At 46.5% G+C, this 23,463-nt stretch overlaps 1 protein-coding gene across 4 annotated transcripts in view; it reads left to right on the top strand.

Annotated features, from left to right (window-relative positions):
- The window catches only part of GALNT14 (polypeptide N-acetylgalactosaminyltransferase 14), a 366,725-nt gene that overhangs the window by 310,329 nt on the left and 32,933 nt on the right, over window positions 1-23,463 (top strand). For all 4 annotated transcript variants that reach the window (XM_083175507.1, XM_083175508.1, XM_083175509.1 and 1 more), the window contains exon 10: window positions 20,994-21,120. In XM_083175507.1, the coding sequence (XP_083031633.1) occupies window positions 20,994-21,120 (127 nt within the window). The remainder of the gene's footprint in view (window positions 1-20,993; window positions 21,121-23,463) is intronic.

Below are 23,463 nucleotides of genomic sequence, written 5' to 3'. Positions count from 1 at the left end.
GATATCCAGCCAGCCGGGGCATGTTGTTAGTAACACTGAAGGCTGACTGTATCTTATCTACCCTATCCTAAATACCCTTGGTATTGCCAAGGACAAACAGTCTATGTGTCAATAAAAAGTTTGTTCTTAAGGGTCCTGTATCCTTACCTGGACCCCTGTTCTGTCACTGATAGTGTATCCTATCCCAAGCTACAAGGTAGCGGCTTACGTTGAAATCTTTGTGTTCAGTGTGGGATCTCTCTGATAATCCAGGGAAGATGCCTCTTCTCATCTGTCACTCAGCAGATAGCTTCCTCTAAGCCGTTCTCTCTCCTCATAGTGATTTGTGCCAGGTTCTGTTATCTGCAGTACTCGCTTCCCATCTCTTCCCTGTACCATCTGCACCTAACTCCACATCTCTGTTCTTGTAAAACTAGGTTGGCGTCCTATCCGTGCTACTCACGTCCAATCTCAGATTCTTCTCATTTATTTTGTATTGCTCACAAAGTTCTCTCTTTCCCCTTCAAATAACTTTTTTTTTGAAAATGAGAAATAGTGAGTTCATCGGCTGTGCGTTGGCCATTGACGGATTTTTTTTTGATTGGGATACGGTCATTGGGTCACCAGCATATTGGTCAACAGTCATTAGGTCGAAATGCATTTGGGTCGACATGAGTCTAGGTTGATATGAGTCTAGGTCGACATGAGTTAGGTCGACAGTCAAAAGGTCGACATGGGGTTTTTCAAAAAAAATTGAGCCGACATGTGCCAACAGGCAGTATTTCATGCCCTTCCATTCACTGGGGAGTGGTCGGAGAATAAAATAGTGTGCCAAGCGTAGCAAGGCTCCGTGCCCGAAGCATGGTGAGCACAGTGAGCCATGCAAGGGGACGTAGTGCTACGTTTTAGTGTCCATGTTGACTGTGTTGACATTCGGGAGAATTTTTTTTAAACCTATGTCAACCTTTTGACTGACAACCTAACCCATGTCGACCTAATGACCCTATCAACCTAACCCATGTCAACCTAGACTCATGTCGACCTTCCTGCATGTCAACCTCGACTCATGTCGACCTTCCTGCATGTCGACCTACTGGTGTCGACCTGATGACCAACATGTTGGTGACCTAATGATCCACACCCTTTTGATTGGCACGCTGAGTAACAGAGCAGGGATTCCCATTGGTTGGCAATATGGCGCCCATATTACAGTATTTCCCCATTGACCTCTGTACTGCTCATAACCAGATCTCAGACAGCAGGTGAGTATCATCTAAGTGCAGGCTGTTCTGGCTGGGCCCCATTGCACAGAGATGCCCATTCTGTATATAAAACCGCAGCTCACACTTGCCCCTTTTTCATATTTCTCCAGGAAATTCTAAAACTCTACAGACACAACGGCCTCAGGCCGAACCAGAAAGACCCCACAGGGAAATTGCAATATGACAGTGGTTTGTTTTTTTCCATGTGCAATTTTTCCATGTGTTTTCTTTTCTGGTTACCGTTTATGGAAAATGATGAACCTTTTGTTTATGACAGTGGGGGTTTTTTCCCCTGTAGAATTGCCTCAGACACTGGGCCATCTTAATAGCATTATGGACCCCCTGGCAAAGCAGTACAGTGGAGTGCCTACCTACACAGCCACTGACAGGGCTCACTCACCTTTCTATTGCCTTCAGATTTCTTCTCTTCTGTCTTGTCCATCCTGGCGGTGGCTCCTCTCTCGGTGTTGCCCACTGGCGTGATGACGAAACCCCCAACATATTCAGTTTGGCCACTGGAGGAGGACTTGGGAAGGAGAGATGCTGGCCAAAGCTAATGAGATTGCCGTAAGCAAAGTTTTTTTAAATAGATATTTGCCCTGCCATGCTGCTCTGGGGCCCCTATGCGTGTGGGGCCCCCAGGCAGTAGCACACCCAGACCAGTTGGAAAGAAGGCCCTGCTCAGGCATACTTGTCAATATGGAATACAGAGTAATGGCTAGATTCAGTTAGCCGCAGTGTTTGCCGCCTGGATAGACCTCTAGGTTTAATGCTTGAAGCTATTCAATTATTTTTCAATTTCCCTGGGTAATACACACATTAAGTTAACCCACACGCTCCTAAGGCTGCAAGTAAAAATCTGCATTGAGTGCACCCTTTGGGAAACGCGCAGGCATGGACGTTACTTATCGTGATGACACCTAGTGGGCTGGTCACGAAAAGGGGCTTGGCTTAGTGTGAGGGGTGTGGCTTCACAGGAGGGGGCATGGTCTCATGGCCCAGACTCTAATTTTTGCCACTCCCAGGGTCCGAAAGATGCAGGCTGCCCCCGGGGACTGCTGTGGCCACATTGCCCGCTCCTGTACCGTGACAGTAGACCGGTGCTGCAGTTAATTTTTGATTGCAGCATCAGGATCCTGTCACTGAGCAGGAGCCAGTATTTTGGTGTTTCCCCTCCGCGAGTCACCCCCAGGTGTGGCCTGCTACCCTAATAGCGCCACTGCGCGTGGACTAACGACCCTGTATTCAATAGCTCGGGGCTGACAATTAGCTGCAGGATAAACCCCCACAGCTAATTGAATCTGCCCCTTAGCGTGTGATATTTGTGACCTTACGCTACTAAAGGGACTTTCAGGGTTCTCATCCTATTAATTTGCCATGACCTTGATGTAGTTCTCCTTGTATGTGATTTTCCTCTCAGAATGGATACCACCGGCTGTATTAAGTAGCCTATTTGTGCGTCCCATTGTACCGAAGCTTAGTGATTTAATGAGATGGAGATGAAGGAAAATTCAATACCCATGTCTCATCTGTATATGTGTCAGCAAAGTGGCAAGAGCACAAATACAAATGGAATTACTTAGAAACAGAACCGTGTCTGATGTCGGGATGAGAGGCCTTGCATGACTGAGCCAGAACAAGCTGAGAGTTTAGAGGCTGACACTTTCCATTACACAACACAATCTACAAGCAGACAGCAGCGCCCAGGCTGGTAAAATCACCGCCAGTGCATTGTGAGACATTAAACATGCCACTCTACCCCCCCCCCCCCCCCCAACCAATTCCAATTCACTCTGAGAATTGCTTTATTTAATAATGGTATGAAATGCAAAAGCAGCCGGGTTATTCTCTATAATACCACTGACTCTTACATGGAAAGTGTTCATTTCAACAGAAAAACAAAAAAAGGCATATTTTTTTTACTAAGGACAATTTATGTTTCATTGTTTTATGATCACGCACGTTTTATAGAGAGCTTTGTGCAAATGTATTCAGACATATGTGCAGAAGAGCTTACAGTCTAAATCTTGATGTCTGGGACACACTGTGAAAATGCAAATATTGGACATGGCTGAGTCTAAAGCTGAAGTTCATACAGTAGTTGGTGCCCGTACCTTAGAGATGCGGGGCCTGATTTTGAGAATTTCAAAAATTAGCGAATTTGCAAATTGAGTGATTATTGAACAACTGCACAGGGTGATTAGTGCCTACCGCCCATACCCCACTGCTTAACCCTAACCCTCTTTAAGAGCCCAACCTAGCCTCCCCTCCCCCTCCACTGCCTAACCCTAACCCTCCTACCCCAATCCCTAACCCTCCTACATCAATCCCTAACCCTCCTGCCCCGCTTACTAACCCTAACCCCCCTTCTAAGTGCCCAACCTAACCCTCCCTCCCGCAGCCTAACCTCTCCTCCAACTTTGCTGCCTAACCCTCCTGCCCCACTGTCTAACCCTAACCCCCCTTCTAAGTGCCCAACCTAACCCTCCCTCCCCACAGTCTAATCCTCTTTTCTAAGTGCCTAACCCTTCCACCCTGTAGCCTGACCCTAATGCTCCCACTCCACAGCCTAACCCTAACTTCTAAGTGCCTAAACCTCCTGCCCCACAGCCTTACCCAGGGCTGGATTTGTGCCTAGACCCGTGAGGCACCGGCCTCAGGGCGGCAACAATTAAGGGCGGCAGGCAGGCAGGCTGACATTCAGTTAAATAGCAGCACGGCACAGCAGGAGGGCAGCGGTGAGTGACGCCGCCGCAGACATGAATTATCATATGTCGGCGGCAGCGCCGCTCGTCACTCGCCACTGCCCACCCACTCTGCCATGCACATTACATCACCGCTTAGTGGCTGGGTCCGACGGTCCCCCTGCGCTTCCAGAAATGGCTCAGGCTCACTGCTGCCGGCTCCTGCCCATTGGCTACTCTACACACACACATAGTCTATTGGCAGCTGAGCTGAGTGGCACGCAGATCCCCCCTGCGCTCAGTTGTTAGTCACAGTGTGTGAGCCGGAGAGAGACTGACGGAGACACTGTGCTAATCACTGTACTAATAAGTGCCTCCCTCCTTCCGGGTCCTCCGTACCGTGAGCAGTCCAGAGTGCTTAAAAAAATATTAAGGTGGGCTACAGTAAAATTTTAATGGAATATATAAATAACAATGTATATACATATGATTACATTAAAAGGGGGGGGGGGGCACAAAAATGTTGTGCCTAGGGGCGGCCTGACCCCTAAATTCGCCCCTGGCCTTACCCTAACCTTCCTGCCATGCAGCCTAACCCTAACCACCCCTTCTAAGTGCCTAACCATCCATAAATGCCAGCAATCCGTTGCCGGCCTCCTGGCAGTAGTCGGATGTCAGCAACTGCAGGCATTCCACCCGCCAGGAAAAATGCCACCTTAATAAAACCCCAACACAATCCCAGGCCAAGCTAGACCTGATTACGGAATAACCGCACATGTGCACGATACACAGTGCGCATGTGCAAGCCGTTTGACCGAAAGCAGCGAGCAAAGGCTAGACTTTGCTCGCTGCTCGCAGGGCGATTGACACCTTGCGGGCATTTGGGGCATGACTTAGGCACGGGAGTTCACTGACATCACTAGCAGCCTCCTTCTGCCCCTTCGCTGCACCAAGTGAGTCCTGGCTTACGCAGTGCTGCGAGCGGCTAGAAAATCATTCGATGGTGAGTCATTTTCCACCTGTGTGCACGATTGCGTACACGTTCGCAGCCGTTCACAGGGGAAGGGGAGTGCGGGGGGCATGCGTTCCCTGGGCGGCATAAACCTGCTCACTGTGCTCCGATCACTCGCCGCGCAGTAAATAAATTATCAGTTGCTGCAACTTTCATGGACGCATTTGCAAAAGCGGAGGAGTATTAGAAGTTCGGAGCACGGTGAGGAAAGAATATCTATATAGCCCTTGACAAGCCTTGTACATCGTTATCTGTCTCCATGTTGGCGACCTGTCACGGGCATTCGGCACAACAATATATTATAAAGGGCGTCAGGATGAACTGTTGTTTCTTTTTCCTATTTAGAACTTAGTAAATAAAACATGTCTGCAGTCACCGGTACTTATTCATCTCCCTCCTGCGATGCTCGGTCCCTGACTAATGCAAATAGGCCACTGTCCCCGTCACAGCAGGCAGACATATTGAGAGTGACAAATTGCTTTATGGAACAGGCAGAATATATGAAAATCTGAATCGGCCTAATCAGTTTTCTCTTCCGCAGTTTTTTTTTTCCCTTCCTCTAGGATTTATTGACTCATCAAGTGAAAGTGTCCTCCTTTGGGATCTAGAAAGCTATTACGTATGTGTTATCTTGAGCTATGCATTCACACAGTCAATATTCTGATTGAATTTCAAGCCTAGAGCTGTTCTTTTCCCACCTTTTGTTTCCCATTTTTCTTTGCAGAAGTGAGCGTACGGGCGAGCAGGGCCCCCCGCACCTCCCACGTTCTCTAACACTTATTAACACTTTCCAATAAAGAAGGTTTGTTGTGTTTGTGGCTCCGCAGCAGCAGATGGCTGACGGCATATTGTGTTGGGTTTTCTGATTTTGAGTTTCTGGAGTAGGCAGAAATAGGCGTCAGCGAGGTGTCAGCCGTCAGTTACGTTTTCTAATTAATATCTCTGTAATATAATCTGTCAAGGTGATGATGCCTTCATCGTAAGGTTGCAGCCGCTGCATCTGACGCTTACTTTATACGTATATAACGTCCAATCAGAGCGCTTCAGCCAGGCTGAGCAGGACACGTCATGTACCAAATTCTAGGTCTTGGTCCATAGATGTGCAGGGAAATTGGCATTGTAATTGGTTGCTTTGTTTCGGAGTTATACTGGAAAACGTCCACTTGCCGTTTCCAGTGCTGCTTCACCATTGTGCTCTGGAAAGTGTGACTGGCCTGTGGACCTGCTGGGTGACCTGGAACATGTGACCTGCTGGGTGGTCTGGAAACTGTGACAGTTATGTGCAGCCTTCCACTAAGCAGGGATACTACAGAGCAGTGAAAAAGGGTGAAATGTTCTGCAGAGCAAACATTGACCCAGTTGAAACCAGGGTTTGTGGTAACAATATTGTTAGAAAGGGGGCAGAATAGCTGGGCCACATGGTTCTTATCTGCCATCACATTCTATGTTAACTGATGGGCATTTAATGTGCATATGGGGAGGGGTATGTGAGTGAGTCTGAAGGCATTCGCTGATTTGGAAGGTTCGGTGAGCGGGGTCCCCCATTGCAATAAGCCCCATACATACTAGAATATAAAGTAAAATAATATCGTTAAGGGTAATGTTGGGACCCCGTGCATCGTTAATGCCCCCCCTCCATCGTCAATGGGCGTCACCCCCCCCCCCCCCAATCGCTCACTTCAAAGCCTGCATCGGCAAGTGTGTATGCACGTGACTAGGGCTGCCATTCTGAATTTTGGGGTCTGGGACTGATTTCCAGTTCGGGCCCCTCCAGGGCACCTCATCCCCCATCTCCCCCCCCCCTCATTCCCCATCCCCCGAAGCACAGGCTTCTTCAGTGCAGGACTCCTGTGGCCAATTAAAATGCAGCACTGTCTGGTGAACCAATCAGAGCTTGTGTACCGGCAGCCGCTCTGATTGGTTCAAAATCAGGTGCAGTATTTTAATTGGCCACTGGTATCCTGTTTTGAAGAAGCCTGTGCTTCGTTCAGTGCACTGAGCGCAGTGCAGGCAGCACAGCGGACGCAGTCGGAAAGGGGGGCAGTGTTGTCGTGGGCAAAATGAGCTGCCCGGGCCCTTCCAGAGGCCAGGGTCTGGGACAGCTGTACCCAGAGCACCCCCCTATCGGCCGCCCTGCACGTGACAATGCCATCAACCCCCGCTGGGTCTCCGCCACCGCCAATATTGGCATCGCTGGGGTCGCCTAATGTATATGCGCTATGCACAGACATGTCTGTGGAGGGAAATGTCGGAACCCTCACCTGTCACTACGTCGAATTGCAGATTATGCTCCAATCACCCACAACAAGGCAAAGAAAAGGAAAAACTTCACAATGAATCTCGATGACCTTTCGTGACCTCACTCGTCTCGTTGTGACCTATGATTACAGGAATTGGTATCATTAGAAAATTTTGAACTGAATCCAGTAGAACCAGTACATAATCCTTCCAACATCTTGTCTGAGACGTTTCAGTAAGCTACATTATATTTCCACCCCATTTAATAGAGTGTGAAGCATTTTATCAACTGGGTAAAAAAAAAACACGTACTTTGTAGTAATTCTACATCTGCTAAGAATAGAGTGCAGTGTCATCGCAGGAACAGAAAGCATTAGGAATGTAATGGGAAGATACTGCGATAAAGCCGGCAGATGAGAGGGGGGGGGGGGGGGTTGTCGCTTTGAACAGAGCAAATTACATTTCTGAGGCCCGCAGACATCTAACGGATCAGACATCATGCAAACCTTTGGCTACACTGGATTTCTGGCTTCAGTTTTGAGTTACAAAATATCGGTGGAAAGCCGCGAATGCAGCATTTTTTAACCAATGTGCGGTGGTACACTAGTGTGCCTTGAGCAGTTACCGAGTGTGCCACCGGTGCTAGAGATGTCCACAGTCCTAGTAGGGAGGCCAATGCCAGGCCATTTTTTTAAATCCCGGGATGCGGTGGAGCGGGCAGGCGGGGGGAACACGCGACTGAAAGGGCATGCAGAGTCTCTGGATGCAGCGGAGATGGCTGTCAGGTGTGTGCTGTGCAGCAGAGATGGTTAAAAAAAAATTCCAAAATCTCAGGTTTCCGCCAATTCCAATCCTGGCAATGGTATCCCTACACACTTGTTTACAGCCACCACCAACAGTTCAACTATTATTCACTGATCTCTTGGTTTCCTGTGAGGGCCAATGTTTTATTTTTGTAACCAGTGGGGGCCAGTGTGATTGTTTTTTCATATGGCGTTCAATGGGTTTTGTTTTTTTTCTGTGGGGGTTAATGTGTTTTTTTCCTGTGGGTGCGCCTTGGACATTTAAAAATCTTGTTGTTTGCAAATTGCAAACTGTTGAAGCTGTTTGTGCTAATTGATGGTTTCTCATGTTTAAATTAATTGCATATTAGAAAAAAACAAAACCCCTATAATCGCATATTTTATTTTTATTTCTCTTATCTTCCAAATATGTATAAGTTGTTGAACTGTTTTCTGGGTGCACCTGTTGCTGAACCCCTATGCCCCCAAATTTGTGGAAATTCAGAGAGTGTGGGAAAGTACGCAAAATTGGTGGCATAAGAAGAGATATGTGGATTAGGGTCAGAATTAGTGATGAGCGGGTCCGGATCTCCGAGATCCGGATCCGCACGGACGTCCTGAATCCGAATCCGGATCCAGGACGTCCGCGGACTCCCGCGCAGGCCCGGAGCCGAAATCGAGGCCCGACGTCACATTGGTGACGTCGGATTCTCGCGAGATCCGGATTACATAAAAGCCGGGACCCGCCGCCGCCATCTTCATTCTGTGGGGCGACGCAGAGCAGGCAGCAGTGCTGCCAGAGAGGGGGGTTTTATTTATTGCTCCGTGAGGGGGGTTTGCTGGAGCGTTGTGTGTGTCACTGTGCTGCTTGCTGCTAAAGAGCTGCAAGTACAGAGGGGGTTTAATCATTTTTATTGTGCTGCTGGAGAGTGATTTTTTTTTCTATATTGCTGTAGCCTGCTCATCTGTAATTTGTGTCACTGCTGCTGCTACAGAATACTACAGACAGAGGGGGGTTTATTGTACTGCCGCAGAGGGGGTTTTCTTTCTATATTGCTATAGCCTGCTCATCTCTAATTGTGTCACTGCTGCTGCTAGCCTGCTACAGAATACTACAGACAGAGGGGGGTTTAATAATTTTTATTGTGCTGCCAGAGAGGGTTTTTGTGCTGCCTGGCTACCTGTTATATGGTTGTAAACACCTACCAGGCAGTCACCTCTGTTGTTGCCAGTGCCACTACCTTGTACCTACCTCTCAGAGTATATAAAAAAAAATTAAAAAAAAATTAAAAATATATAAAAATATAAAAAAAAATAATTAAGTTGTTGTTGTTGCTGACACCACTGGCTGCCGTTAGATATCGCAGACTCAGTAATTAAATTTTTAACTGTGGTTTGCTGACGCCACTTGTTGTGTTACCTACCAGTGTATCCACTTTTGTATCTTGCTGCTGTTGTCACTGGCTAGTGACAACAACCAGCTGATATCTGGGTATCCAGTTTGCTGCCACCGCTGCCGTTACATATATCGCAGTAAATAACTCCGGTTTGCTGACGCCACTTGTTGTGTTACCTACCAGTGTAACTATCCACAAAATAAATATTGTATCTTGCTGCTGTTGTCACTGGCTAGTGACAACCAGCTGATATCTGGGTATCCAGTTTGCTGCCACCGCTGCCGTTACATATATCGCAGTAAATAACTTCGGTTTGCTGATGCCACTTGTTGTGTTACCTACCAGTGTAACTATCCACAAAATAAATATTGTATCTTGCTGCTGTTGTCACTGGCTAGTGACAACCAGCTGATATCTGGGTATCCAGTTTGCTGCCACCGCTGCCGTTACATATATCGCAGTAAATAACTCCGGTTTGCTGACGCCACTTGTTGTGTTACCTACCAGTGTAACTATCCACAAAATAAATATTGTATCTTGCTGCTGTTGTCACTGGCTAGTGACAACCAGCTGATATCTGGGTATCCAGTTTGCTGCCACTGCTGCCGTTACATATATCGCAGTAAATAACTCCGGTTTGCTGACGCCACTTGTTGTGTTACCTACCAGTGTAACTATCCACAAAATAAATATTGTATCTTGCTGCTGTTGTCACTGGCTAGTGACAACAACCAGCTGATATCTGGGTATCCAGTTTGCTGCCACTGCTGCCGTTACATATATCGCAGTAAATAACTCCGGTTTGCTGACGCCACTTGTTGTGTTACCTACCAGTGTAACTATCCACAAAATAAATATTGTATCTTGCTGCTGTTGTCACTGGCTAGTGACAACCAGCTGATATCTGGGTATCCAGTTTGCTGCCACCGCTGCCGTTACATATATCGCAGTAAATAACTCCGGTTTGCTGACGCCACCTGTTGTGTTACCTACCAGTGTAACTATCCACAAAATAAATATTGTATCTTGCTGCTGTTGTCACTGGCTAGTGACAACAACCAGCTGATATCTGGGTATCCAGTTTGCTGCCACCGCTGCCGTTACATATATCGCAGTAAATAACTCCGGTTTGCTGACGCCACCTGTTGTGTTACCTACTAGTGTAACTATCCACAAAATAAATATTGTATCTTGCTGCTGTTGTCACTGGCTAGTGACAACAACCAGCTGATATCTGGGTATCCAGTTTGCTGCCACTGCTGCCGTTACATATATCGCAGTAAATAACTCCGGTTTGCTGACGCCACTTGTTGTGTTACCTACCAGTGTATCCACTTTTGTATCTTGCTGCTGTTGTCACTGGCTAGTGACAACAACCAGCTGATATCTGGGTATCCAGTTTGCTGCCACCGCTGCCGTTACATATATCGCAGTAAATAACTCCGGTTTGCTGACGCCACTTGTTGTGTTACCTACCAGTGTAACTATCCACAAAATAAATATTGTATCTTGCTGCTGTTGTCACTGGCTAGTGACAACAACCAGCTGATATCTGGGTATCCAGTTTGCTGCCACTGCTGCCGTTACATATATCGCAGTAAATAACTCCGGTTTGCTGACGCCACTTGTTGTGTTACCTACCAGTGTAACTATCCACAAAATAAATATTGTATCTTGCTGCTGTTGTCACTGGCTAGTGACAACAACCAGCTGATATCTGGGTATCCAGTTTGCTGCCACTGCTGCCGTTACATACATCGCAGTAAATAACTCCGGTTTGCTGACGCCACTTGTTGTGTTACCTACCAGTGTAACTATCCACAAAATAAATATTGTATCTTGCTGCTGTTGTCACTGGCTAGTGACAACAACCAGCTGATATCTGGGTATCCAGTTTGCTGCCACTGCTGCCGTTACATATATCGCAGTAAATAACTCCGGTTTGCTGACGCCACTTGTTGTGTTACCTACCAGTGTATCCACAAAATAAATATTGTATCTTGCTGCTGTTGTCACTGGCTAGTGACAACAACCAGCTGATATCTGGGTATCCAGTTTGCTGCCACCGCTGCCGTTACATATATCGCAGTAAATAACTCCGGTTTGCTGACGCCACTTGTTGTGTTACCTACCAGTGTAACTATCCACAAAATAAATATTGTATCTTGCTGCTGTTGTCACTGGCTAGTGACAACAACCAGCTGATATCTCGGTATCCAGTTTGCTGCCACCGCTGCCTACCGTTAGATATCGCAGTACATAACTCTGGTTTGCTGACGCCACTTGTTGTGTTACTGATATATATCCACTTTTGTATCTTGCTGCTGTTGTCACTGGATAGTGACAACAACCAGCTGATATCTCGGTATCCAGTTTGCTGACACCGCTGCCTACCGTTAGATATCCAAAATATGGAGGATAAAAAAAAAGGAAAAGATGAGGAGCCACTTCGTCGTGCTTCTGAAGCTGATGCCACTAGTCATCATGACATAGGCGATGAAATGCCATCGACGTCGTCTGCCAAGGCCGATGCCCAGTGTCAAAGTAGAGGGCATGTAAAATCCAAAAAGCCAAAGTTGAGTAAAAGGCCCTTAAAAAGAAAAAGCAAATCATTGGAGGAGAAACTTAAAGTTGCCAGTGTGCCATTTACAACGCGGAGTGGCAAGGAACGGCTACGGCCATGGCCTATGTTCATGACTAGTGGCTCAGCTTCACAAGATGATCAAAGTCCTCCTCCTCCTCCTCCTCCTCCTCCTCCTCCTTCTCCCACTTTAAAATTTAAGAGATTTAAGGTGTCACCAACAAAAATCCAGCAAACAACTCTGCCTTCCAAAGAAGACATGGTATCACAAATCCCAGTGGAGAGTCCAAGGGTGTTGGTGGTTGCGATGCCTGACCTTCCCATCACTGTACGGGAAGAGGATGCTCCTTTCAGCATTCGCAGCACACCCTCTGCATGTGCTGGAAGGATCACAGACAGTGCAGTTGCAGATGTCGATAATGAAGGTGTCAGTGTTGTACACCAGGAGGAGGATATTGATGAAGCTGGTGCTGAGGGAGAAATTGACGAGGAGGACGATGCTGATGCGGTTTGCTTAAATGAGGCACCGGGCAAGACAGTTGTTGTCCGTGAGATCCCAAAGGGCATCACCATGCCTGGACAGAAGACCAATAAATCCACCTCTTCGGTCTGGAATTATTTTTATCCCAAACCGTCCAACAATTGTTTTGCCATATGTAGCTTATGCAAAGCTCAAATAAGCAGGGGTAAGGACGTTTCCCACCTAGGGACATCCTCCCTTCTACGTCACTTGAAGAGCGTTCATAAGTTGCTGTTTAGTTCAGAAACTGTGGCTAAGAATGTACACAGTCCAGGGACAACTAAATCCCTTTGTCCTGTTGTGTCCACGTGCCCAACTACACCGCAAAGTCCCTCCTCGTCAATTTCTTCCTCAATGAGGATTGGGAGTAGTCCTATAGGCCATGTTACTTGCCTGACTGACTCCTCTCCTATCCGGGATTCTTCTGGAGGATCCTGCATTGCTACGCCTCCTACTGCTGCCGCTGCTGCTGTTGCTGCTGGGAGTCATTCATCATCCCGGAGGGGAAGTCGGAACACTTATTTCACTAAGCAATTGACTGTCCAACAGTCCTTTGCCATGAAGATGAAGTATGACAGCAGTCATCCAATGGCAAAGCGGGTAACTGAGGCCTTAGCAGATCTGATTGTATTAGATGTGCTTCCGGTGTCCATAACTGCTGGAGTAGGATTTAGACGATTGATGGACTTAGTGTGTCCCCGTTACAAAATACCGTCAAGATTCCACTTCGCTAGACAGGCGATACCGAAGCTGTACAGTAAAGTGCATAAAAGTGTTCTCAGTGCCCTGAAAAATGCGGTCATACCCACTGTCCACTTAACAACGGACATGTGGACAAGTGGAAAAGGGCAGACTAGGGATTACATGACCGTGACAGCCCACTGGGTAGATGAATCACCTTGTCCAGCAGCAACAACAGCAGCAGCACCAGTAGTAGGACCTGGGAAATGCCAGCTCCTTCCTAGGCAGGCTACGTTGTGTGTAACCGCTTTCCGTAAGAGGCACACCGCCGATAACCTCTTACAGAAACTGAGGGTAATCATTGGGCAATGGCTTACCCCTCTTAGACTCTCCTGGGGATTTGTGGTGTCAGACAATGCCTGCAATATCGTGCGGGCATTAAAGCAGGGCAAATTCCAGCATGTGCCCTGTTTTGCTCACACGATAAATTTGGTGGTCCAGAGTTTTCTAAGAGACAACAGAGCTGTGCAGGGGACTCTTTCGGTGGCCCGAAAAATTTGTGGCCACTTTCGTCATTCGGCGGCTGCATGCCAAAGACTGGAGCGGCAGCAAACACTGTTGAACCTGCCCCTCCATCAGCTGAAGCAAGAGGTCGTAACGCGGTGGAACTCAACCCTCTATATGCTTCAGAGGATGGAGGAGCAGCAAAGGGCCATTCAAGCCTATACATCCACCTATGACATAGGCAAAGGAGGGGGTATGCACCTGACTCAAGCACAGTGGAGAATGATTTCAGTGTTGTGCAAGATTCTCCAACCCTTCGAACTTGCCACACGTGAAGTCAGTTCAGACACTGCCAGCTTGAGTCAGGTCATTCCCCTCATCAGGCTTTTGCAGAAACAGTTGGAGAAAGTGAAGGAGGAGCTGAGACGGAGCGAGTCCTCTAAGCATGTGGGACTTGTGGATGAAGTCCTTCATACGCTTTGCCAGGATTCGAGGGTGGTACAAATTTTGAAATCAGAGGAGTACATTTTGGCCACCGTGCTCGATCCTCGGTTTAAAGCCTACGTGGTGTCACTCTTTCCGGCGGACACAAGCCTGCAGAAGTGCAAAGAACTGCTGGTTAGAAAACTGTCATCTTCTGAAGTGGAAAGTGACTCAGCAGCACCTTCTCCTTCATTTTCTCCAGCAACTGGTTCTGCAAGGAAACAACTGCGATTTCCTAAACCCCCCGCTGGTGGTGATAAAGGACCAACTTTGGACATTTGGTCTGGGCTGAAGGACCTTCCAACAATTTCTGACATGTCTACTTCCACTGCCTATGATGCTATCACCATTGACAGAATGGTGGAGGATTATATGGGTGACAGCACCCAAGTAGGCATGTCAGAGAGTCCTTACCAGTACTGGCAGAAAAAAAAGGAAATTTGGAAGCCCCTGTACAAACTGGCTCTATATTACCTCAGTTGCCCTTCCTCCAGTGTGTACTCCGAAAGAGTTTTTAGTGCAGCTGGGAACCTTGTCAGCAATAAGCGTAGGAGGTTGCTTCCAAAAAATGTGGAGAAGATGATGTTCATAAAAATGAATTATCAATTCTACGAGAAAGACCAGCGTCCACAAAGTACACAGGAACCTGTGGTGGTGGATTCCAGCGGGGACGAATTAATACTCTGTGAGGGTGAGGAAGAACAAGATACTGATGGTGGTGAGGAATCGCTGGATGAGGATGAGGACGACCTTTTGCCTCTGTAGAGCCAGTTTGTGCAGGGACATATTAAATGGCAGCTTGTGATGTGGGGGCCCAAACGAACCAATCATTTCAGCCACAGTCGTGTGGCAGACCCTGTGGCTGAAATGATTGGTTTGTTAAAGTGTGCGTGTCCTGTTTATACAACATAAGGGTGGGTGGGAGGGCCCAAGGACAATTCCATCTTGCACCTCTTTTTTGTCTTTTGAATAATGTGCTCTTTGGGGCCTAGTTTGGGTGGGAGTGCCGTAGGACAATTCCATCTTGCACCTCTTTTTTGTCTTTTGAATAATGTGCTCTTTGGGGCCTAGTTTGGGTGGGAGTGCCCTTGGACACTTCCATCTTGCACCTCTTTTTTGTCTTTTGAATAATGTGCTCTTTGGGGCCTAGTTTGGGTGGGAGTGCCGTAGGACAATTCCATCTTGCACCTCTTTTTTGTCTTTTGAATAATGTGCTCTTTGGGGCCTAGTTTGGGTGGGAGTGCCGTAGGACAATTCCATCTTGCACCTCTTTTTTGTCTTTTGAATAATGTGCTCTTTGGGGCCTAGTTTGGGTGGGAGTGCCCTTGGACACTTCCATCTTGCACCTCTTTTTTATCTTTTGAATAATGTGCTCTTTGGGGCCTAGTTTGGGTGGGAGTGCCGTAGGACAATTCCATCTTGCACCTCTTTTTTGTCTTTTGAATAATGTGCTCTTTGGGGCCTAGTTTGGGTGGGAGTGCCCTTGGACACTTCCATCTTGCACCTCTTTTTTGTCTTTTGAATAATGTGCTCTTTGGGGCCTAGTTTGGGTGGGAGTGCCCTTGGACACTTCCATCTTGCACCTCTTTTTTGTCTTTTGAATAATGTGCTCTTTGGGGCCTAGTTTGGGTGGGAGTGCCGTAGGACAATTCCATCTTGCACCTCTTTTTTGTCTTTTGAATGATGTGCTCTTTGGGGCCTAGTTTGGGTGGGAGGGCCCTTGGACAATTCCATCTTGCACCTCTTTTTTTCTTTTGAATAATGTGCTCTTTGGGGCCTAGTTTTTCTATCTGCCACTGCAGTGCCACTCCTAGATGGGCCACGTGTTTGTGCCGCCCATTTGTCTTGCTTATCATAGTCATCCAGCTACCTCGGTGCAACATTTTGGCCTAAAAACAATATTGTGAGGTGTGAGGTCTTCAGAATAGACTGTAAATGAGTGGAGAAGAAAGCTGATGGGGTTAATAATAGCATAGGAGCAAAAAAACACCTAAATTATGCAATGTTAACCATTTTTATGCTTTTTTCAAAAAAATCAGAACCCAAAACCCAAAACCTTTAGGGGGTGTTTTGGCAAAACCCATTAGAACCCAAAACCTGAAGGTAATCAGAACCCAAAACCCAAAACGCGAAAAAGTGTCCGGTGCACATCTCTAGTCAGAATACTTTGCAGCATACGTCATGCAAATATATATTGTTCGTAGGCAAAAAATGACTTATGATATAGATCTTTATGGGAGTATGGTAGCGTGTATGGAATAACTCCTGAATTGTGTCAGGGCAGCTGATGTCAGCGGATGTTAGCTGCCCACCCGCTTCTAGCACAGGGCGCCCACACATCCATTTGCAGCTGTGTGGGGGATCGCAATGTGTGTGGGGGGAGGCGGACTTGCGGGCGGCTTCTGATGGACTCGCAAGACTGCGAAATATGCTGCCTTGCAAGTCAAGCAGAATAACCTCCTATATAGTCTTGCCTGCACAGTCTATTTTTCTATTCGATTCGCAGCATTAGACCCTCTGAGGCCCTAGAAAAGACACCAGTTTGGTCTCCTGTTCCCCAACACAGCACACATATAAATAGATTACAGTAATCCAGGCAGTTAAGTACCCACTCTGCCCTGGGCATAAGCCTAGGTTGCCTAAGGTATGAGCAAGATTTGCCAGCCAATAACATTCTGCCTACTAGACCACAACCAATCAAATACTTTCCTCTCTAACACTGCCCTCTATCCGCCTCGCGCTTTCAAATACCTGCTGACCAATGGCTGTTGAAAGCAACAGTCACCATTCAACGCAAGAAGGGTATACACTTATTATAATCCAAGTTTAAAGGCCTTGGAATCTTCAGACCACAGTGCATTTATCATGATACTCTACAGTTGGGGGGCAGTGCCCAAAAACCGGCCTGGTATAATATGTGAGAGATGCTGCACTAACCCCGTTCACTGCTGTATCTTTTGCTACCACAAAAAAATATATATATGGGCAGCTTGTATGATGTAATGATTAGCATTACTGCCTCACAGCGCTGAGGTCATGGGTTCGATACCCACCACGGCCCTCACTGTGCGGAGTTTGTATATTCTCCCCGTGTTTGCATGGGTTTCCTCCGGGTACTCCCACAATCCAAAAATATACTGGTAGTTTAATTGGTTCCCAATTAAATTAACCCTAGAATGTCTGTGTGCATGTACATTTGGTAGGGAATATAGATTGTAAGCTCCACTGGGGCAGGGACTGAGGTGAATGTTCAACTGTACTCTGTAAAGTGCTGCGGAATATGTATGCGCTATATAAGAAACTGTTAGTAAATAAATAAAAAAACACATTGGTCGGCCGTCATATCATGTCAGGGATGAAATAAAATAGCAGTAGCTATCAATTTATTTCATCTGGCTTCTATTTTGAAACCTTTGGCAGGAAATATTGGTTCATTCATGGAAGTTGTTCTGTTCTGTGGGGGCTAATGTGTTTTTTTCCTGTGGGTGCGCCTTGGAGATTTCAAAATCTTGTTTGGTGTGCTGCAAGTTGCAAACGGTTGAAGCTGTTTGTGCTAATTGGTGGTTTCTCAGGTTTAAATAAATTTTAATGCATATTAGAAAAAAAAACCTATAATCGCATATTTTATTTTTATTTCTCTTATCTTCCAAATATGTATAAGTTGTTGAACTGTTTTCTGGGTGCACCTGTTGCTGAACCCCTATGCCCCCAAATTTGTGGAAATTCAGAGAGGGTGGGAAAGTACCCAAAATGGGTGTCTCTTACTATACAAAGAAGAGATATGTGGATTAGGGTCAGAATACTTTGCAGCATACGTCATGCAAATATATATTGTACGTAGGCAAAAAATGACTTATGATATAGATCTTTATGGGAGTATGGTAGCGTGTATGGAATAACTCCTGAATTGTGTCAGGGCAGCTGATGTCAGCGGATGTCAGCTGCCCGCCCGCTTCCAGCACAGGGCGCCCACACATCCATTCGCAGCTGTGTGGGGGATCGCAATGTGTGTGGGGGGGAGGGCCTTGCGGGCGACTTCTGATGGACTCGCAAGGCTGCGAAATATGCTGCCTTGCAAGTCAAGCAGAATAACCTCCTATATAGTCTTGCCTGCACAGTCTATTTGTCTATTCAATTCACAGCATTAGACCCTCTGAGGCCCTAGAAAAGACACCAGTTTGGTCTCCTGTTCCCCAACACAGCACACATATAAATAGATTACAGTAATCCAGGCAGTTAAGTACCCACTCTGCCCTGGGCATAAGCCTAGGTTGCCTAAGGTATGAGCAAGATTTGCCAGCCAATAACATTCTGCCTACTAGACCACAACCAATCAAATACTTTTCTCTCTAACACTGCCCTCTATCCGCCTCGCGCTTTCAAATACCTGCTGACCAATGGCTGTTGAAAGCAACAGTCACCATTCAACGCAAGAAGGGTATACACTCATTATAATCCAAGTTTAAAGGCCTAGGAATCTTCAGACCACAGTGCATTTATCATGATACTCTACAGTTGGGGGGCAATGCCCAAAAACCGGCCTGGTATAATATGTGAGAGATGCCGCACTAACCCCGTTCACTGCTGTATCTTTTGCTACCACAAAAATATATATATATGGGCAGCTTGTATGATGTAATGATTAGCATTACTGCCTCACAGCGCTGAGGTCATGGGTTCGATACCCACCACGGCCCTCACTGTGCGGAGTTTGTATATTCTCCCCGTGTTTGCATGGGTTTCCTCCGGGTACTCCCACAATCCAAAAATATACTGGTAGGTTAATTGGTTCCCAATTAAATTAACCCTAGAATGTCTGTGTGCATGTACATTTGGTAGGGAATATAGATTGTAAGCTCCACTGGGGCAGGGACTGAGGTGAATGTTCAACTGTACTCTGTAAAGTGCTGCGGAATATGTATGCGCTATATAAGAAACTGTTAGTAAATAAATAAAAAACACATTGGTCGGCCGTCATATCATGTCAGGGATGAAATAAAATAGCAGTAGCTATCAATTTATTTCATCTGGCTTCTATTTTGAAACCTTTGGCAGGAAATATTGGTTCATTCATGGAAGTTGTTCTGTTCTGAGGGGGCTAATGTGTTTTTTTCCTGTGGGTGCGCCTTGGAGATTTCAAAATCTTGTTTGGTGTGCTGCAAGTTGCAAACGGTTGAAGCTGTTTGTGCTAATTGATGGTTTCTCAGGTTTAAATTAATTTTAATGCATATTAAAAAAAAAAACCCTATAATCGCATATTTTATTTTTATTTCTCTTATCTTCCAAATATGTATAAGTTGTTGAACTGTTTTCTAAGTGCACCTGTTGCTGAACCTCTATGCCCCCAAATTTGTGGAAATTCAGAGAGGGTGGGAAAGTACGCAAAATGGGTGTCTCTTACTATACAAAGAAGAGATATGTGGATTAGGGTCAGAATACTTTGCAGCATACGTCATGCAAATATATATTGTACGTAGGCAAAAAATGACTTATGATATAGATCTTTATGGGAGTATGGTAGCGTGTACGGAATAACTCCTGAATTGTGTCAGCGGATGTCAGCAAGGCTGCGAAATATGCTGCCTTGCAAGTCAAGCAATATAACCTCCTATATAGTCTTGCCTGCACAGTCTATTTTTCTATTCAATTCACAGCATAAGACCCTCTGAGGCCCTAGAAAAGACACCAGTTTGGTCTCCTGTTCCCCAACACAGCACACATATAAATAGATTACAGTAATCCAGGCAGTTAAGTACCCACTCTGCCCTGGGCATAAGCCTAGGTTGCCTAAGGTATGAGCAAGATTTGCCAGCCAATAACATTCTGCCTACTAGACCACAACTAATCAAATACTTTTCTCTCTAACACTGCCCTCTATCCGCCTCGCGCTTTCAAATACCTGCTGACCAATGGCTGTTGAAAGCAACAGTCACCATTCAACGCAAGAAGGGTATACACTCATTATAATCCAAGTTTAAAGGCCTAGGAATCTTCAGACCACAGTGCATTTATCATAATACTCTACAGTTGGGGGGCAGTGCCCAAAAACCGGCCTGGTATAATATGTGAGAGATGCCGCACTAACCCCGTTCACTGCTGTATCTTTTGCTACCACAAAAAAAAATATATATATGGGCAGCTTGTATGGTGTAATGGTTAGCATTACTGCCTCACAGCGCTGAGGTCATGGGTTCGATACTTACCACGGCCCTCACTGTGCGGAGCTTGTATATTCTCCCTGTGTTTGCATGGGTTTCCTCCGGGTACTCCGGTTTCCTCCCACAATCCAAAAATATACTGGTAGGTTAATTGGTTCCCAATTAAATTAATCCTAGAATGTCTGTGTGCGCATGTACATGTGGTAGGGAATATAGATTGTAAGCTCCACTTGGGCAGGGAGTGAGGTGAATGTTCAACTGTACTCTGTAAAGTGCTGCGGAATATGTATGCGCTATATAAGAAACTGTTAATAAATAAATAAAAAACACATCAGTCGGCCGTCATATCATGTCAGGGATGAAATAAAATAGCAGTAGCTATCAATTTATTTCATCTGGCTTCTATTTTGAAACCTTTGGCAGGAAATATTGGTTCATTTATGGAAGTTTTTTATTTATTTTTCCTTCAAAGGAATTCCTGATCTGTGATAGAAGGGATCATCCGAGGGAGGAATAGCATTTTCTTCCCCCCGGTTGATAAGGTATTATTGCCGTCGGGAGGGGATTCGGATGTGCTCCCAGCTACTTGTGATTAGGTTTGCTTGTGTGTTACACAACCCGTTTAATCCACAGTACAGGGGGAAGAATCTGATATTTCTCTTTCAGACTTGTCTAATAGGAATAAGTAACGGCTGAACTTAATGTCTTTCAGAGATCTCATTCCGGGTGTGGATGTGCGGCGGGCGCTTGGAAATAATACCCTGCAGTCGAGTGGGGCACGTGTTCCGGAAGAAGCATCCGTATGTGTTTCCTGAGGGGAACGCCAACACTTACATAAAGTAAGTAGAGTGTTTTCTCTGCAGATGACGAATAAACCGTCTGGGGATGCGGCGGTGGATTATTTGCTGCATGCAGGCGGACAGCGTATCGCTTTGTAGCATCAGCTCGGAAATTGATTTTTTTGCGCACGCCGTGACACTGTTAATTAAGAAGTAAGAACATCGGAGAAAACAATCAAAAGAGAAAATGACTAGGCTACAGGATTCCGATCAATAACCTCACAGGCCTGGCTGACAAGGGTTAACCCTTTCAGTGCCAAGGTCGCCGTGAGAGATGTTCAAAATGCCCGGTAAAAAAAATGCCAGAGTCGCTCACATTTGTTATATAAATTCAAATAAAAAAATGTGTGGAAATGTTCGGAGTTAGTGCATGCTCTGGGAAGGGAGGGGCGTCCTCCTAAAAACACTGGGCGATCCCCTGAGCACATAGGCGTGGCGATGCCTGCTCGGGGCGCACGGCCGGCTTCACTTCCGAATTTGGCCGATAGCATCCGGAATGCCATGCGGCCGGCACCGCATCGCAAGGGACAGCTCTTATCGCAAGAGCTGTCCGTTGCATTAATAACGGCATATGTTACAGCATATGCTGTTATTAAAATTGCGGTAGCCGGCGAAGGGGGCCGCGGATGTTACAACATCCCGCCCACAGTCTTATACAGAAGATACTGTATGGGTTACAGGGAAGGGGCTTCATTCAGAACTGACCGCACCACTGTGACATCACACAGCGGGCGATTATCGGTAGACTGTAGCTGCAAAGTGCATGTGCGACCAGGGCTAGCGAACAAAGATGGCTACTTTCCTTATTGCCTCACAGGGGTATGGGTCATTGGGTCAAAATGCATTAAGTTGACCACCGAAGGTCAGGTCGACACACGGAATAGGTTATGTTTTTCAACTTTTTTGTCCCGAATGTCGACATAGTCGTCACGGACACCGTCAAAGTACATGGCATCCCCTCGCAGGGCTCGCTATACTCTCCATGCTTTAGGCACTGTGCCTCGCTGCTCTCGGCACACTACTTTATTCTTCTACCACCCCATAGTGGATGGTAGGGCATGAAATACCGCCTGTCGGCACATGTCGGCTGAAAAAAAATAATGAAAAACTCGTGTCAACCTTTTGACTGTTGACCGTTCCATTCTTGACTTAAAGCTTGTGTTGACCTTTCAACCCAGTCGACAGTATACATGTCGACCTATTTCATGTGTTGACCTAACCCATGTCGACCTTCAGTGGTTGACACAATGCTTGTCGACTTAAATAGGGTCGAACTTAAATAGGGTCACTTTTCTGTGCGGATGGGGCCGTGTAACACTAGCCTGGAGCAATGTTGGAAATCTATTATACACTATAGCATCACAATTCCATACCCTCCAACATGACCCATTCCATTAGGTACAAAATCTGTTCCAGGACTTCCCTCTTACTTATATGAATGATATTATGTGTGTTGCATGCTTGCCTACCCTCCCGGAATGGCCGGGAGGGTCCCGCAAATCGGGTCCTCCTCCCGGCCCCCCGGGAAGGTGGGCAAGACTCCCGCATTCTAGCCACAGCCCCTACTCCCCCCCCCCCCTTCCCCACGGTATAAATTATCGAATTTCGCGGGTCCGGGGCTAAATGATGCAAATCACATCATTTTGCGTCATTTTAGCCCCTCCCCCACCCACGGACCCTCGAATGAATGAGGATGCCGGTCGTGGGGGCGGGGCTTAGTGACATCAGCCTCGTCCAGCCCCCCTTCACTCCTCTCCGGGCTGTTTTGTCAATTTTCCCACCATGCACTGGGTCCACATACTGTGGCGAGCGAAGCGAGCCCGCGAGGGCACAATGCAGCTAAAATAAAAGAAAATAACCTACACCTATGTGAATTACAGATAAAATAAAAAACGCTGTGAGGGCATCTAACAACTTCCGCCCTCACTGAACAGCACATCCTGTAATCAAAGCTGAAGTCTAGATTCCTAATTGGAATGGGTCATGTTGAAGGGTATGCAAATCTACTGACCATTGTCATGTAACAGCCTGAGCGACTGTGGAAATACATGAATCCAGAAAGCTCCACAATAAGTGGTTGCCGTAAAAGCAGCCAAATAAATAAGATCCGGTACTGGGTTAGGTGAAAGCTGAACCGGTGCCGGTCGCCTGTGTATGCAATTAGTCATTATTCCATCATTATGCCATACCGTATTCCCATAGCCATTGATTAAAGATGGACTGCAGAACTTCCCATGGGGGGGTACCTGGTGCTATTCCTTTTTATCAAACCATCATTAAATTGGATTTCCTAAATCTGCTTCTGCAAAACAGAAGAGCGCTCTTTATTCCAGCAAATGCTCA

Source organism: Crinia signifera, chromosome 3, assembly GCF_055691185.1.
Source record: "Crinia signifera chromosome 3, ASM5569118v1, whole genome shotgun sequence".
Classification (NCBI taxonomy): Eukaryota; Metazoa; Chordata; class Amphibia; order Anura; family Myobatrachidae; genus Crinia; species Crinia signifera.
The sequence above is the reverse complement of the archived record's forward strand: the minus strand, read 5'-3'. Positions and strand labels throughout refer to the sequence as shown.